This window comes from Haliotis rubra, unplaced genomic scaffold (genome assembly GCF_003918875.1).
Source record: "Haliotis rubra isolate DU_JTF1 unplaced genomic scaffold, ASM391887v1 Scf383, whole genome shotgun sequence".
NCBI classification, from domain to species: Eukaryota; Metazoa; Mollusca; class Gastropoda; order Lepetellida; family Haliotidae; genus Haliotis; species Haliotis rubra.
Genome location: NW_025767061.1, coordinates 756,532 through 773,479, shown reverse-complemented (window position 1 = coordinate 773,479; position 16,948 = coordinate 756,532). Strand labels below are relative to the sequence as shown.

The window sequence follows — 16,948 nt, the reverse complement described above, 5'->3', positions numbered from 1 at the left end:
GTATGTATGTATGGATGTATGGATGTATGGATGGATGTATGTATGTATGGATGTATGGATGTATGTATGTATGGATGGATGGATGGATGTAATGTATGTATGGATGTATGTATGGATGGTATGGATGTATGGATGTAATGTATGGATGGATGGATGGATGGATGGATGTATATATGAATGTATGTATGTATGGATGGATGGATGGATGTAATGTATGTATGTATGTATGTATGTATGTATGTATGTATGTATGGATGGATGGATGGATGGATGGATGTAATGTATGTATGTATGTATGTATGTATGTATGTATGTATGTATGTATGGATGGATGTATGTATGGATGGATGGATGGATGGATGGATGGATGTAACGTATGTATGTATGAATGTATGTATGTATGTATATATGAATGTATGTAGTATGTATGTGTGTGTGAGTGCGTATGTCTGTGTGCCTATGTCTGTGTGTGTGTCTGTGTGTCTGTACGTCTTTTCCTCTCTGTCTCCGTGTTCGCACTCGTTGTTATTGTCATCGCTATAATGGGTACAGTCAAAATGCAGCTATAGCCTAATGTAATAGGTGACGCGTATATCCAGTTTGGCATTATAACCAGAGTATTATAGGGGCAGAAAATCCATTCTGGCAGAAACATGGCACTATATCCAGGATGACATTATATAACAGGCGCAGTATAACAAGGGTGCACTGTTTATCTACTGGTGGCATTTCGCTAACGTCGATTGGCCTAGCGCATGCCTAGAGCAACTTGTGACGTTACGGATATGTTGGTAACTAGGACTGAGACAAACAGATTCGATTACGTGTTCCATGTATATTGAATAGACAGGTCCGTTTCAAAGTTTGGTGTTGACGTAGACTTATGTGTCTCGCATACAGGCAGGATTGCAGTCAGTATATAAACAGCGAATAGATTCAAGTACTTAGTCAAGGCTGGTTGTCAGTCGATATCAGCTCAACGTAGAAATCCCGGGAGTTGTATAGAGTCAGGTGTGTGGCTATAATTGTCCCACTGACACTCAGCGCCAGGTACAGGCGTGTTCACTGGGTAAATGGGTTGTCCGACATAACACATTCAACACTAGGCTCTTATCTGGCTCACATGCCGCTGCAACGGAAAATACCTCATTTGTCGTTGTTGATTTCCTCACATTTTCTACTCCTTTTCCGGCCGTCCACCAATTTCCCGAGGCAAAGGGCTTACTTTTCAAACGAAACCGAGGAGGAGGTTTTGATCCAACTTATGAACCAACCGAAGATATACTTTAGATGTAATTTTAATATTTGATATTTACTGTTGAAATCAACTGGGATGTGTCCACATCGACTCTTCCTTGACTCTGGATGCTCATGTTAACCGTCTGAGCAGGACCTGCTACTTTCACCTAAGATCCAGTCGTAATATTCGGCAATACCTGACAACTGCTGCAACTCAAGCCCTTGTTCGAGCTCTTGTTACATCTAGGCTTGATTACTGTAACAGCATCCTTTCAGGCCTCAGTTCTAAACTCCTTGATAAGCTTCAGAAGATCCAAAACACTTCCGCCCGCATCACCAGCAAGTCTTCTAAACGTTCCCATATAACAACGGTGTTGAAAGAACTGCATTGGCTACCAGTTAGGGCCAGAATTGACTTTAAGATCCTCTGTCTGACGTACAAGTGCCTCCATGGTTTGGTTCCCTCCTACTCGTCTGAACTCCTACATCCGTATGTCCCCGCACGCAACTTGCGTCACACACAAAATCGACTGGTCATCCCATCCTACAAACTGAAATCCTTTGGACACCGATCATTCTCTTACTCTGCTCTGCACCTGTGCTTTGGAACTCTCTCCCATGTGCCATTAAAAGCTCTGACACATTTGACATTTTTAAGTCCAGACTTAAAACCCACGTTTTCTCAGTATATTACGTGTAATGTCAGCTGTAAATACTCCAGTGTAAATATTCTGTAGCGCTTTGAGCATGCCTTAGGGTGTCGAAAGGGCGCATTATTATTATTATTATTATTATTATTATTATTATTATTATTATTATTATTATTGTTGTTATTATTGTTATTATGCGACTGGCACCCGATACCCTGCTTTGCACGCGCTACCCGTGTCCTGCACGTGTGCTGCACGCTCTACCCGTCTTGTGAGGAACACAAAATATGACAAAATATCACATTCTTCCGGACGATCCTAGTATAGATAAAACCTCCAATCCAGTAAGCGAAGGGCTGCTGGTTCGAAACCAGCAATCGGCACAATAATTTGGAAGTTTTCAATAATGTTTTACGATCGCATTCATTAATAGCAAGCAAAAGTTATATCAATCATCAAAACTTGTACAAGATAAATATTCAAAGACAACGACTATACCTCATAAAATCCCGGGATCTCTTGGGGAATCCCCGCGAAACTGCCTGAAGAGGTTTACTCGATGAAAGAGGCATTCATTGAGGTACTAAAACATAAAATGATCTAACCACAGCACCGTTACTCCTCCCACACTCAACACACACTGCTGTTACTCAACACAGCCGTTATCCCCCTACTCAACACAGCCGTTACTCCCCAATACTCAACACACGTTACTCCCCCCATACTCAACACAGCCGTTACTCCCCCCATACTCAACACAGCCGTTACTCCTCCAACACTTAACACACGTTACTCCCCCCATACTCAACACAGCCGTTACTCCTCCTCCATACTCAACTCAACACGTTACTCCTCCCACACTCAACACACGTTACTCCCCCATACTCAACACACGTTACTCCTCCCACACTCCAACACAGTCGTTACTCCTCCCACACTTAACTCAACACACACAGCCGTTACTCCCCCCATACTCAACACACGTTACTCCTCCCACACTCACTACACACGTTACTCCTCCCACACTCAACACAGGTTACTCCTCCCACACTCAACACGTTACTCCTCCACACTCAACACACACGTTACTCCTCCCACACTCAACACACGTTACTCCTCCCACACTCAACACACGTTACTCCTCCCACACTCAACTCAACACACGTTACTCCTCCCACACTCAACACACACGTTACCCCTCCCTCCCACACTCAACACACGTTACTCCTCCCACACTCAACACACGTTACTCCTCCCACACTCAACACACGTTACTCCTCCCACACTCAACACACGTTACTCCTCCCACACTCAACACACGTTACTCCTCCCACACTCAACACACGTTACTCCTCCCACACTCAACACACGTTACTCCTCCCACACTCAACACACGTTACTCCTCCCACACTCAACACACGTTACTCCTCCCACACTCAACACATGTTACTCCTCCCACACTCAACACACTGTTACTCCTCCCACATTCAACACAGCCGTTACTCCTCCCACACTCAACACAGCCGTTACTCCTCCCACACTCAACACAGCTGTTACTCCTCCCACACTCAACACACACGTTACTCCTCCCATACTCAACACAGCTGTTACTCCTCCCACAGTCAAGACACACAGATGGTTTCCCTCCCAAACTCCACCAATACATATACGGTCGAGTTACTCCTCCCACACAAAGTAACTAATGGTATGCTAAACATCTCACAGTCAACACACTACCGTGTCCCCCCGTTTCACCAATGTGCCAAGCATTACTATGACAAGCATTACGTCCGGATTTTACAATTGAACTCATTCTTATTGCACTGCTAAATAGTTTCCCTACACAGTTCACTTCCATAAAAATCTATGGCGTAATACAAGATTCATCTGAACAGTACTGGGCACAATGTCAGTTTGACATAATCAACAAAGATGTCACGGATGAAGCGGTTGTCCCCGTGACGTCTTACTTCCTAGTTTAAACAGGTTAAACATACATATGACAGCTTTATCTGGGAAACATAATTTGTTACAGGATGTCAAGCACTTGAACTCCTTTCAAAAAGTAGATCTTAGGGTTTGAGCACGAAACACTGCACACACATCAAACATGTCACATCAAACACTGCACGCACATCACACGTGTCACACCAAACACTGTACGTACATCACACGTGTCACAACAAACACTGTACGTACATCACACGTGTCACACCAAACACTGCAGAGTCATAAAATATGTCACACCAACACTGCACAGACATGACACATGTCACACCAAACACTTCACGCACATCACACGTGTCACACCAAACACTGCACGTGCATCACACATGTCACACCAAACTCCACGCACATCACACATGTAACATCAAACACTGCACGTACATCACTCCTGTCACATCAAACACTGCAGAGACATAAAATATGTCACATCAAATACTGCACGTACATCACACGTCACACCAAACACTGCACGCACATCACACGTGTCAAACCAAACAATGCACTCAGATCACACATGTCACATCAAACACTGCAAGCACATCACACACGTCACATCAAACACTTCACGCACATCACACATGTTACACCAACACTTCACGCACATCACACGTGTCACACCAAACACTGCACGAACATCACACATGTCACATCAAACACTGCATGTACATCACACAATTCACTTCAAACACTGCATGTACATCACGCATTTCACACTGAACACTGCACAAACAACTTACATACCACACTAAACACTGCACATACAACTCACGTGTCACACTAAACACTGCACATACGACTTACATATCACACTAAACAAAGCACATACAACTTACATACCACACTAAACAAAGCACATACAACTCTCATGTCTCACTAAACACTGCACATACAACTCACATATCACACTAAACACTGCACATACAACTCACATATCACACTAAACACTGCACATACAACTTACATACCACACTAAACACTGCACATACAACTCACATATCACACTAAACACTGCACATACAACTCACATATCACACTAAACACTGCACAAACAACTTACATACCACACTAAACACTGCACATACAACTCACATATCACACTAAACACTGCACAAACAACTTACATACCACACTAAACACTGCACATACAACTTACATATCACACTAAACAAAGCACATACAACTTACATACCACACTAAACACTGCACATACAACTTACATACCACACTAAACACTGCACAAACAACTTACATACCACACTAAACACTGCACATGCAACTAACATACCACACTAAACACTGCACATACAACTTACATACCACACTAAACACTGCACATACAACTTACATACCACACTAAACACTGCACATACAACTTACATACCACACTAAACACTGCACATACAACTTACATACCACACTAAACACTGCACATACAACTTACATACCACACTAAACACTGCACATGCAACTTACATACCACACTAAACAATGCACAAACATACAAACACACTGAACACTGCATACACAAATTCAAGTTTGCTCAATATGGTTTTAGACAACATTCACTCTTATATAGCGGAACAATACCATGTACTCAGTTATCCGGATTGAAAGTAGTAATAATATTGCCATTGTTGTTTTTAAGGGCAAGACAGGAAACACCGTCTGGATGTTTCGGTTTTGACACCCACATAATATATTCCGAGAATCACAAAAAGTAAATGTATAACGACTGGACAATTAAAGCCGTACGAAAATTAATTATTCTCAATTTACATTAAAAATTTTTTAAAGAGAGTAGGGTTGGCAGATTTTCTTTCCTAACATTCACATGCTCATTAGAATTTGACATATTCAAAGCAGTGTTTAATACCACGTCATTCCATTTTTGTCGGACCGGCACTGTGACACTACATGCTAGTTATAAAAATACCCTGACGACTACATAATGGAACGAATATAAAATCTGGATTATGAAACGAATAAACGTGCGTTGGAATATTTGTTCGGCATGGTTTGACAATGATCCTATAAAAGTGAGTAAGTGAGTTGGGTTTTACGCCGCTTTAAGCAATATTCCAGCAATATCACGGCGGGGACACTAGGAATGTGCCTCACACATTGTACCCATGTGGGGAATCAAACCCGGGTTTTCAGCGTGACGAGCGACCGCTTTAACCACTAGGCTACCTCACCGCCCCGTTCCTATAAAAGAGTGTTCAATACGACGAACATAAATCGGGCCTAACGAAAGAAACAAGTACAATCAGTTTATCCTGACGCGGGTTTGACAACCAGCACCACAGACAAAGCACTAGACTAAGGCTTAGTCTCTGAATATATATAATTTTAATAGTAACAAAGGAGCCCTAGGGAGACCAGAGATCATGAACCTGGGGAAATCTAGACTTGCTTCATTTAGGGCTTTAGCACTGCAGAGAGAGCTTGGCAGAAGGGAAAATAATGTGGTTCAGGGACTGTGAGACAGACTAACAAAGCGAATGCAAACGTTTTATACTGAGTCCCTCAGACACAGACGACTATTACTAACACTATTATAAGACTTTGAAAGAACTGTGTAATGGAACTATTCACCACCGTACGTTATCGGGTCCACGTAAACATGTATTGAAGCACAAACCAAGCACATCTTATCTTACAAGGCAATGCAGGTCTCTCAATCACTGACAACCAGAATGTTTTCAAATATGTACATATCTTTATCTCTCAAACAAAACGCTTTCTCAGTTAACATCTGTTGTACATATCCTAGCCTATGTCTGTCACTTGTGTACTTTGTTGTAAGATGAATTGTGTAATTATCTGGAGAGGGCTTTTCTAAGTTGGATAACTTGTGCCCAATCCTTTTCTTGAATGAATAAAATATGTTTAAAACAAAACAAAACAAACCAACTCCAGACACTTTGTCAAGTCGGACGACAGGTAGTCAAGGTTAGATACGGAACATGCAATATGTTTACCCGGTTATGTCAACACATGGATTGGGAGCAAGCGTCCTAGTGTTCGAGACGTATTGGTTTCAATACAACGTCAATAAAATATAGTCATAACAGAAACCTGGGGAACGGATGCGTTTGAACTGTTTTGGGATGTAGAAATCGGAAAAAATAATTTCATCTGTTCTATCCGTTACAGTCATTTTAACTATGTGGGTGATACTTATTGCTGGGGATCTAAAGGTCATTTTCACACGATCCAAAACAGATGCACATTGTGTGGGTAAAGGCTCGGGAACTGCTCGTTCATCAAGTAGCATACCCATGACATTTTCCAAAGATTAAGGGCATATGTATGGCATGCTAGGGGCATCTAACATAATTCATTAAAACCATAATTAGGGCTCAAACCCCGAGCGTTGTGTTTGTTTTGTTGCATCTGTCATTAACGACGCTAACATAGGCGTGGGATGGAATTACGTCCCTATGAAAGTATGGGAATTTTCAGGCGACCAATGCAGTGTAACCTGCATGTTGGGGGTTTTTGTTACGCAATACGTGAGATGAGTCATATGTGTTCAATGCACTCCTGTCTTGTCGGTAACTGTCCAGCTATTTTGTATTGTCTGTTTATTGTTTATTACCGCGTTTAACAACAGCTAGAGGATATCGATTTATACATAATCCAGTCCAGGGATTGATAGTGTGAGCACAGATCGGGCTATGTCGACACGCTATCAACCTAGCAGGACCACGCGATCCATTTGGTCGCCTCCTACGATCTGTATAGGGTGCTTCGGATGTGGTCTAACCGACGGGTCTGCTATTTGAGTGATAATTACTTTACACCGCTTTTAGCTATATTCCAGACGGCTTGGGACACGGGGTCACGGGGAGAAGACATTGTATTCATATGGGGAATTGAACCCGAGTATTTGGCGTCACGACCGAACCCCTGAGCCACTAGGCTACCCCACCGCCCCAGTTGTTTGAATCACATATGTCGGGTTACAAGAGGTGAATAGCACCAGTATGTGAGGTCAGGTGTGAAGAGAGGTTGAAGCGTACAATATGATTGCTCTTAGGAAGCACTCTCCACGTGTGAGTGTCTGTGTGTGTGTGTCTGTGTGTGTGAGAGAGAGAGTGTGTGTGTATGTTTGAATTTGTGTGAGAGAGTAAGTGTATTGAACCGACGTGTATCCACGTGTGAGTGTGTGTGTGTGTGTGTGAGAGAGAGAGAGAAAGTGTATTGAACCGACGTGTATCCACGTGTGAGTGTGTGAGTGTGTGTGTGTGTGTGTGTGTGTGTGTGAGAGAGAGAGAGTAAGTGTATTGAACCGACGTGTATCACGTGTGAGTGTCTGTATGTGTGAGAGTGTATATTTGTGTGAATTTGTGTGAGAGAATGTGTGTGTGTGTGTGTGTGTGCGTGCGTGCGTGCGTGCGTGCGTGCGTGCGTGCGTGCGTGCGCGCTGTTGCCCCACACAGACACTGTATACTGACTGAGTGGGTCCTTCATTGTTTTATCACATTAATACCGAGTGCCAAGCAGGTAAAGGTGCCAGTTAATATTTCTAATTTTCATGCTGACGAAATATTTCCTCTGCTATCACTTTACCCTTTTTACATATATCTGTAGATGCGTATCTATTACGCATAACATCCGGGTACATTCACAGAAAGACTCACCAGGAGGAAATATAGTGAACACGTGATGTGATACAAGTTTGGCTTTGTTGATATGTGAATATCTGACACGCCAGAATGATCAAATACATATTTCAAGATATGAAATGGAAGTGAATTCCGTTGTGATATCGAATACAAGTGACATGCATCTGTCACATCTAGGTTGTTGTCGCTTAAAGTATCCAAGTGGTCGCCTTCTGAGTTGCCCTGCCCCTCTGTGGCGCTCGTGTGTGAGCGGATTTAGATAATTTCTTGTTTTGAATGATACATTCTGTGATAATTAGTTGTAAATTGACAAATTAGAGTACATATTTCAAGCTGAAACGGTAGAGTAGATAGTTGGAGATTGACAGAATAGAGAAGAAAGTTGGAGATTGACAGCGTAGAGAAGATACTTGGAGATTGACAGAGAAGAGTAGATTGGCATAAGACAGAAGATTGTTTGAGACCGATGGTGAGATGGATGGACTTTGACTGGGGAATAAAAGTTCTTCTCGTTTATTCCTACTCATATATTACTAAGTTGAGAGATATATCAACAATTCAGAATTGATAAGTAGATAAATAGAAGGATAAACAGACAGACAACCACTGATATATAAGCCTGGGCCCCGTTTCACAAAACTACCGTAGCGCTACGAATGTCGTAAGTCTATGTTACAGTATAGAGGTTGGACAGTCGTAGCGCTACGATAGCTTCGTGACACGGAGCCCTGATGGACGTGTGACACATGTAACAGATACATGGTGATTGTTAATCTGTTTATTCACTACACGTCAACACATAGGGAACCAGGAAGATAACACGGAAACAGTGATATACGACCTGTAGTTGAAAGTAGGCCTGATGACTACACGTTTCATCCCGGGCAAACAGTTATAGACTTCTGTCGATCAATTCTTCAATTCTGTCGAAAAAGAAACGCAACCCTGTCCTCAGATATGAAAAATTCGTTTGAATGAAGTTATTGCTTCCAAACTAAATTTTATTCAGGTGTTAAAATGTATTGAAATGATACACGTAATTAATGAAGATTACCATCCAAACAACTGCATTTGTACGCATAAGTGTATTTTATTGCTTATTCCGTCACAACGCATGAAATGACCCTCATGGTGACTTCGCACAAAAACACATGCAAATCATGAAAATGGCAGTTAATGTAGGGGTGTATAAAAGCCCATGTGCTTCCGTATTATATTCATTCATTTGTCGCCGAAAGCTGTGTTAAAAATGCCACGATTGAGTGCTGCCGACCGAAATATCGCCATTGGTCGTGTTCAAGCCGGAGAAAGTTTTGGAACTGTTGACGGCACCTAAATGTTCACAAAACAACGATATCCCGACTTTGGAGCCGCTACAACAACTTCAATTTGACCAACGATCGCCCGAGAAGTGGAAGGCCAAGAATCACGACCCCCCTTCAAGATCGGTACATCCGGGTCCATCACCTGCGTAATCGGCATGCCCTACCAACCGTGACTGCCACACAAATACCAGGTTTGAGGAGAGTGTCAGCTCAAACGATTAGGAACCGTCTGAAGAAGCGGGTTTACGTGCCTGTAGACCAGTTGTTGGACCTGTACTACGCCCCTACATCGACGCCGACGACTCAGGTGGTGCAACAACGTAAGGATACGGACTTTACAAAACTGGAGGCGAATCTGGTTTTCTGATGAATCACGTTTTCTTTTGCAACGTCACGACGGAAGACAGCGTCTGTATAGGAGACGTCATAAACGTTTTGCGCCCATCTGCGTCCGACAGGTGGACAGATTTGGCGGAGAAAGCGTCATGGTTTGGGGAACCATCTCATACAACCAGAAATCAGACTTGGTGATCGTTCCAGGGAACCTGACAGCCCAACGTTACATCAACCACGTGTTAGAGCTTCACCTTCTCCCGATTATTGACCAACAGACACAGATTTTCAACGGGACAACGCCCGGCCTCATACTGCACGTGCAACAATGAACTTTCTGCAGAATTCCAACGTCAATGTCTTGCCATGACCCTCTAAATCACCAGACCTCAACCCTATTGAACACCTGTGGGATACTCTGGATCGACGCGTACGTCAACGTCAGCCGCCGCCACAGACGCTGCAACAGCTCGCCGTTGCACTGCAGGAGGAGTGGAGAGCCATTCCCCAGGAAAGAATCCGGCGTCTTATCCGTTCTTGTCCAAGGAGATGCCGTGCAGTGATTGCAGCGCGTGGTGCTCATACGAGATACTGAGAAAGACGCCCCCCCTGGTGACAAACTGGTGTCTGTGAGATGACATTACAAATGACAATTTTAAACATGCCCATCTGGGTTATTATTCTGCCAAATTTCAGACTTCTGTCTTAAATAATAAAAATGCCGTGTCGTCCTAAAACTTCAGATCAAAATCTCTAAAATACAGGGGTTGCGTTTCTTTTTTGACAGAGTTTATTTTGTACTCGGGTACAAAACATGAAGCATTGAGACAAGCATCTCCACCAAGAATGGAACGCAATACCTCAACGTCAGATTCAACGTCTGATAGTCAGTAAGGGGGTCTGAGAAGTTATATCAGTTGACTGTGGTTGCATCAGATTTTGACATTATGCTTGGTCATTGATACCTATGTGATTTCTTCAGGGCTGTAGGCCGGAATCTTAAAAATAATCCCACTTTCTAGCGTCATACGACCATAGATATCAGCACTGCAAAATGAGTCCATGTTTTGCCATGTTTGCTTTATGAATACAGTTTTTTGTTCTTTTTGCCATTGATTTTTTTTTTTGAAGATTTGCCATCAAAATATTCTTTAAGGCTCCATTTGTTCATATAGTGAGTTAACTTGAGGTTCAGATAAGTTCGTTTCCTATGGGTAATGGTAACATATTGTGTGGTCCTGTGGTCCTGAGCATAGAGCTCAGGTCACAAATCAGTTGAAGTCCTTGGATGGGTGACAGTGTTTGGCAGCTTGACTCCTGAGAGTTTCTAGGACTTCAGTCCTGCCCCACAACGAAGCACATGTGATGCATGTGATGTCACCTTAGGCAAGTGAGTTTGTTCAAACTTGCCTCTGTTCACCCAGTAGAAAATTAGTACCCGGTGGTATAAGTCATGTGACTACATGTATTAACCTTCTAGCGCCTCACAGATAGCTTGGGTTATCTGGATAAGAACGTGTTGTGCTTTGATTGTTAGCGCTATGAGCATTCACCTAGTGAATGGAGTTTAGCGCATTATAAATGCACTTTATTATTTATTATATGACACTATGCAAATGTGAGGTGTGCGATACGTTTTCCATGTGTATATTTTGTTACAATATCAGGTCTTTTCAATGTTTATGAAGTACAAGCATTTTATTATAAGGAAAGTGAGTGTGTAATATTTACCATCGGCTTTATTTACGCCATATAGCGATTGTCATTAAGAAAACTTGGGCTAAACCAGAAGGACGAACTCGACATTGTTTAGGTTCTTAGGCGGTGGGATGGCCTAGTGGTTAAAGCGTTCGCTCGTCACGCCGAAGAGTCGGGTTCGATTCCCCACATGGTACAATGTGTGAAGCCCATTTCTGGTGTCCCCCGCCGCGATATTGCTGGAATATTGCTAAAAGCGGCGTAAAACTAAATTCACTCTTCACTATCTGGCAACTGAGTAAGAGATCAAGGGTTATCTCTCATTGGCGAGTCAATGCGTTCCCATTTAATGAACGTGCAAGTGGTTGACATACACGGGTATTGTGTTTGCCCTCATGTGTTAACCTACATAGCACACAAAGGTAGCCACCCTGGCTAACCCCTTCTAGATTATCTGCAGATATGAAAGCGTCAATGTTGTGAATCAATCTTTACCTTTGCACTTTCCGAATCATCAGGAAGGTTTATCGTATCAGGCATTCACATAATGCCTAGCTAACGTGTAATTATAGTCCGCAGTTGCTGACATGCTTGTTGTGCCTGGGTGAGTCATTTGGTGGCAGTAGGTGCCGTCGCTGTAGTTGGTGACAGTAGGTGCCGTCGCTGTAGTTGGTGACAGTAGGTGCCGTCGCTGTAGTTGGTGGCAGTAGGTGCCGTCGCTGTAGTTGGTGGCAGTAGGTGCCGTCACTGTGCATCCCGACTAAGTCGTACATGTCCACCAAAACCCAGGATATGTTTCATATTGACAGTTGAACTGAGGTGGGACATAACTGGGAGGATTTGTTTTAAAGATACATTTGTTCTGAGACAGGATATAGCTGGTTGGATCTGTTTCATATTGACAGTTGTACTGAGACATGATATAGCTTGTTGGATCAGTTTCATACCGACAGTTGTACTGATACAGGATATAGCTTGTTGGATCTGTTTCATATTGACAGTTGTACTGAGACATGATATAGCTTGTTGGATCTGTTTCATATTGACAGTTGTACTGAGACATGATATAGCTTGTTGGATCTGTTTCATATTGACAGTTGTACTGAGACATGATATAGCTTGTTGGATCTGTTTCCAATTGACAGTTGTACTGATACAGGATATAGCTTGTTGGATCTGTTTCATATTGACAGTTGTACTGAGACATGATATAGCTTGTTGGATCTGTTTCATATTGACAGTTGTACTGAGACATGATATAGCTTGTTGGATCTGTTTCATATTGACAGTTGTACTGAGACAGGATGTAACTGGCTGGATCTGTTTCATATTGACAGTTGTACTGAGACAGGATGTAACTAGCTTGATCTGTTTCATATTGACAGTTGTGCTGGTCTTGTTCATATTGATAGGACACATTCCAAACCCTGGAGTTTGACAGACTTAACACGCCTATAGCGGTAATCTGGAATTGATTTATCTTTATGTGTATATTTAATTAAAGCTTCTTACAAAATAATTTAGCGCAACAGGTACAAATGATTATATATGTATTTGGAAGTGAAGACAATACTGACTGATTGACTTTAACTTTTGTCTTTCCAATACGACATTTTGGTAAAGAGGATGGTACGGCTTGGTCAACGAAACAACGGTGGTGCCATCGGGGAAGGGGATGGTTGTGTCTGGGATCTATATATTGAACAAAGTAAATTGTAGAAAGATAATTATGCCTCAGACTGCAGAAAAAAGAAACGGACTACCGTAAAATTCATTCTTGTGAAATGAATGTAAGCAAAACTAACTCGGTTCATACTTTTCATAAAATGTTTTATATTTTTTTAGCTGAAATATACCCAATCTCAAGACAAAGAGTCACCGTTCCTCCCTCTCCTGTATAATGAAAGGTCGGGGCTTTGTAAAGGAAATTTTGTATCCGTTTACAATATGCAGAACGTTATCGCGTAGGTCTCACTGAGCCACATAGAGTTATATTACTGTCTGTACCCACCATGTAATTACATGCCAGAGGCGTATAATGCTACACGCACCAAGGAGAAGTGAAACCCTATGACATATTGATGACTTCATGTCAAGTTCAAGTTTCCTGTTTCATTACTGAAGGTTATGTTTCAGGTAATGACGGCATGTGATGACACCGGTCCGTGGTAGATGTACGGAAACACGTCGTTGTGATTAGTACAAAGGCAAGTTTACCATACAACTTTCTGTGTCACCTTTAATGCGACTACGTACCCGAAAACGCCCTACAGCTCCATGGTCCACATCCACATCCACATCCACATCCACATCCACACCCACATTCACATTCACATTCATATTCCACATCCACATCCACATTCATATTCCACATTCACATCCACATCCACATCCACATTCATATTCCACATTCACATCCACATCCATATTCCACATCCACATCCATATTCTACATCCGTATCCACACCACATCCACATCCGTATCCACACCCACAACCGCACCCACATCCACACCCACATCCACATCCACACCCACATCCATATTCCACATCCACATCCATATTCTACATCCGTATCCACACCACACCCACAGCCACATCCACAAAAATCCACATCCACATCCACATTCATATTCCACATGCACATCCACATCCATATTCTACACATCCACATCCATCCGTATCCACATCCACATTCCACACCCACACCCACACCCACACCCCACACCCACACCCACATCCATATTCCACATCCACATCCATATTCACATCCACACCCACCCACAGCCACACCCACATCCACATCCACATCCGTATTTACACCCACACCCACATCCACATCCACACCCACACCCACACCCACACCCACACCCACACCAACATCTACGTCCACAACCACATCCACATCCACATCATATTCCACATCATATTCCACATCCACACCCACATTCACAAACACATCCACACCCACATCCGCAATCTACTAATGATGTTCATCCTGTCATATTATCGTCGTTGGTGGGGTTTTTTTTCAGATGAATTATATGAGACTTGTCTCCAGTATTTACAGAAAACTATCAAGTAACAGTGTCTTTTGCCCTTTCAAGCAACAATTATGTGGGGTTTTTATATCTTTTCAAATTGGTTACATGGAATCATGCTATATGTAGGAGAACTGATGACATTTAATAGTGACTTATTCTCCAATACAAACTATCTTGAACTGGCTATTTCTCCAAATGTAAAGTTTGTTTCTTTTTTTGTTCAGTATATATAGTAGTGCTACCATGGTAATTAGTAGTACTACCATGGTATATAGTAGTATTGACAGGGTATATAGTAGGGTATATAGTAGTACTACCATGGTATATAGTAGTATTGACAGGGTATATAGTAGTACTACCATGGTATATAGTAGTATTGACAGGGTATATAGTAGTACTACCATGGTATATAGTAGTATTGACACGGTATATAGTAGAACTGCCATGGTATATAGTAGTATTGACAGGGTATATAGTAGTACTACCATGGTATATAGTAGTATTGACACGGTATATAGTAGTACTACCATGGTATATAGTAGTATTGACACGGTATATAGTAGTACTACCATGGTATATAGTAGTATTGACGGGGTATATAGTAGTACTACCATGGTATATAGTAGTATTGACACGGCATATATAGTAGTATTGACACGGTATATAGTAGTGCTACCATGGTATATAGTAGTATTGACGGGGTATATAGTAGTACTACCATGGTATATAGTAGTATTGACACGGTATATAGTAGAACTGCCATGGTATATAGTAATATTGGAACGCAACAGTTCAGTAATGGTACATATTAGTACTGCCACAGTATAAGGAACACGTAGAACGTAGGACTTAAACTGACGTTACAATATGGCCCTTTGTTCTTGCAGAACGTGACCACGAGGCATACACAATGCCCAAGTCGAACGACGTAGTAGTATTCCACGTCCAGGATGCAGCAGAGTGGTGTGAATACCTGATGGGGCTGTTTAAAATGAATAAAACCCTCAGAATCAAATCAATTGACTTGGATGCATTGGAGTATGAAAATCCCCCAGAGGTGACCATGGCGGCACAGGACTCCTATCTCATCGTCATCCTGGCCTCTCCAGACATGCTTCATTTCATGGCCGACAAGGCTTGGTTCAGTGAGCCATTCAAACAGTTGCAGGGCAAAACCACAGTGGTAGCCGTGTTGTGTTATGTGGACAGCGGACAGTTTGATGGTGCTGTAGCTGAGAACTATACAAAGTCGTCGACATGGAAGCATTATGTGATAAGCAGTGATTACAATGAAAACAGGAACATGGTGGCAGACATGATGGGCATTGTTGACCAGAGTGACGCACCGCCTCCACGCGTGCCTTCCAGACAACAGCGGAAAGTACACAAGAAGGAATCCAAGGGCCATGCTGATGTGAAGCTGAAAGTGATCCCCAGTCGTGTCCGCGGGGTATGTATTTCAGGAGTTCATGATTACCTCTGATATAGGAATCGTCACCATTGTTATATGCTCTGTCAATGAAATACATTTTTCAGTGTTTGATATGTTTGAAATAATATTAAAGCCATAAGACTGAGTCTTGTTGAGTTTATATAATTCATCAGAATAGCCTTAGCGTTTTTACTTTTCAACTCATATTGTATTATATCAGACAAGAGTGAAAATTCAGCATTACAAACGTTATGTGATTGAGAGTGTTAGAGTGACTGAGTGAGTTGGGTTAACTCCGCATTTAGCAATATTCCAGCAATATCACGGCGGGGGGACACCAGAAATGGGCTTCACACATTGAATCCATGTAGGGAATCGAACCCGGGCCTTCGGCGTGACGAACAAACGCTTTAACCTCTAGGCTACACCACCGCCCTTTTTCAAGTTAGAAGTCCTGTGTATATACTTGTACTTGCAATTAGACATCTTCCTGCGAACTAATGATATTATATGATATTGCACAAACAGTGTCACAGATTTGATCAATTTAACTGAAAGTATCTTTTATAGTTACCCCTTCTTGATCCAAG

General features: G+C 42.3%; 1 protein-coding gene across 5 annotated transcripts in view; it reads left to right on the top strand.

Moving 5' to 3' along the window:
* Positions 1-16,948, top strand: part of LOC124286441 (phosphoinositide 3-kinase adapter protein 1-like) — a 43,963-nt gene that overhangs the window by 679 nt on the left and 26,336 nt on the right. For 4 of the 5 annotated variants that reach the window (XM_046722818.1, XM_046722822.1, XM_046722820.1 and 1 more), the window contains exons 2-3: positions 14,020-14,090; positions 15,814-16,376. In XM_046722818.1, coding sequence (XP_046578774.1) covers positions 15,837-16,376 — 540 coding nt within the window. In that variant the 5' untranslated portion in view covers positions 14,020-14,090; positions 15,814-15,836. Of the gene's footprint in view, positions 1-13,772; positions 13,791-14,019; positions 14,091-15,813; positions 16,377-16,948 lie in introns of those variants that run through there. The other variant, XM_046722819.1, reaches the window with a different exon arrangement.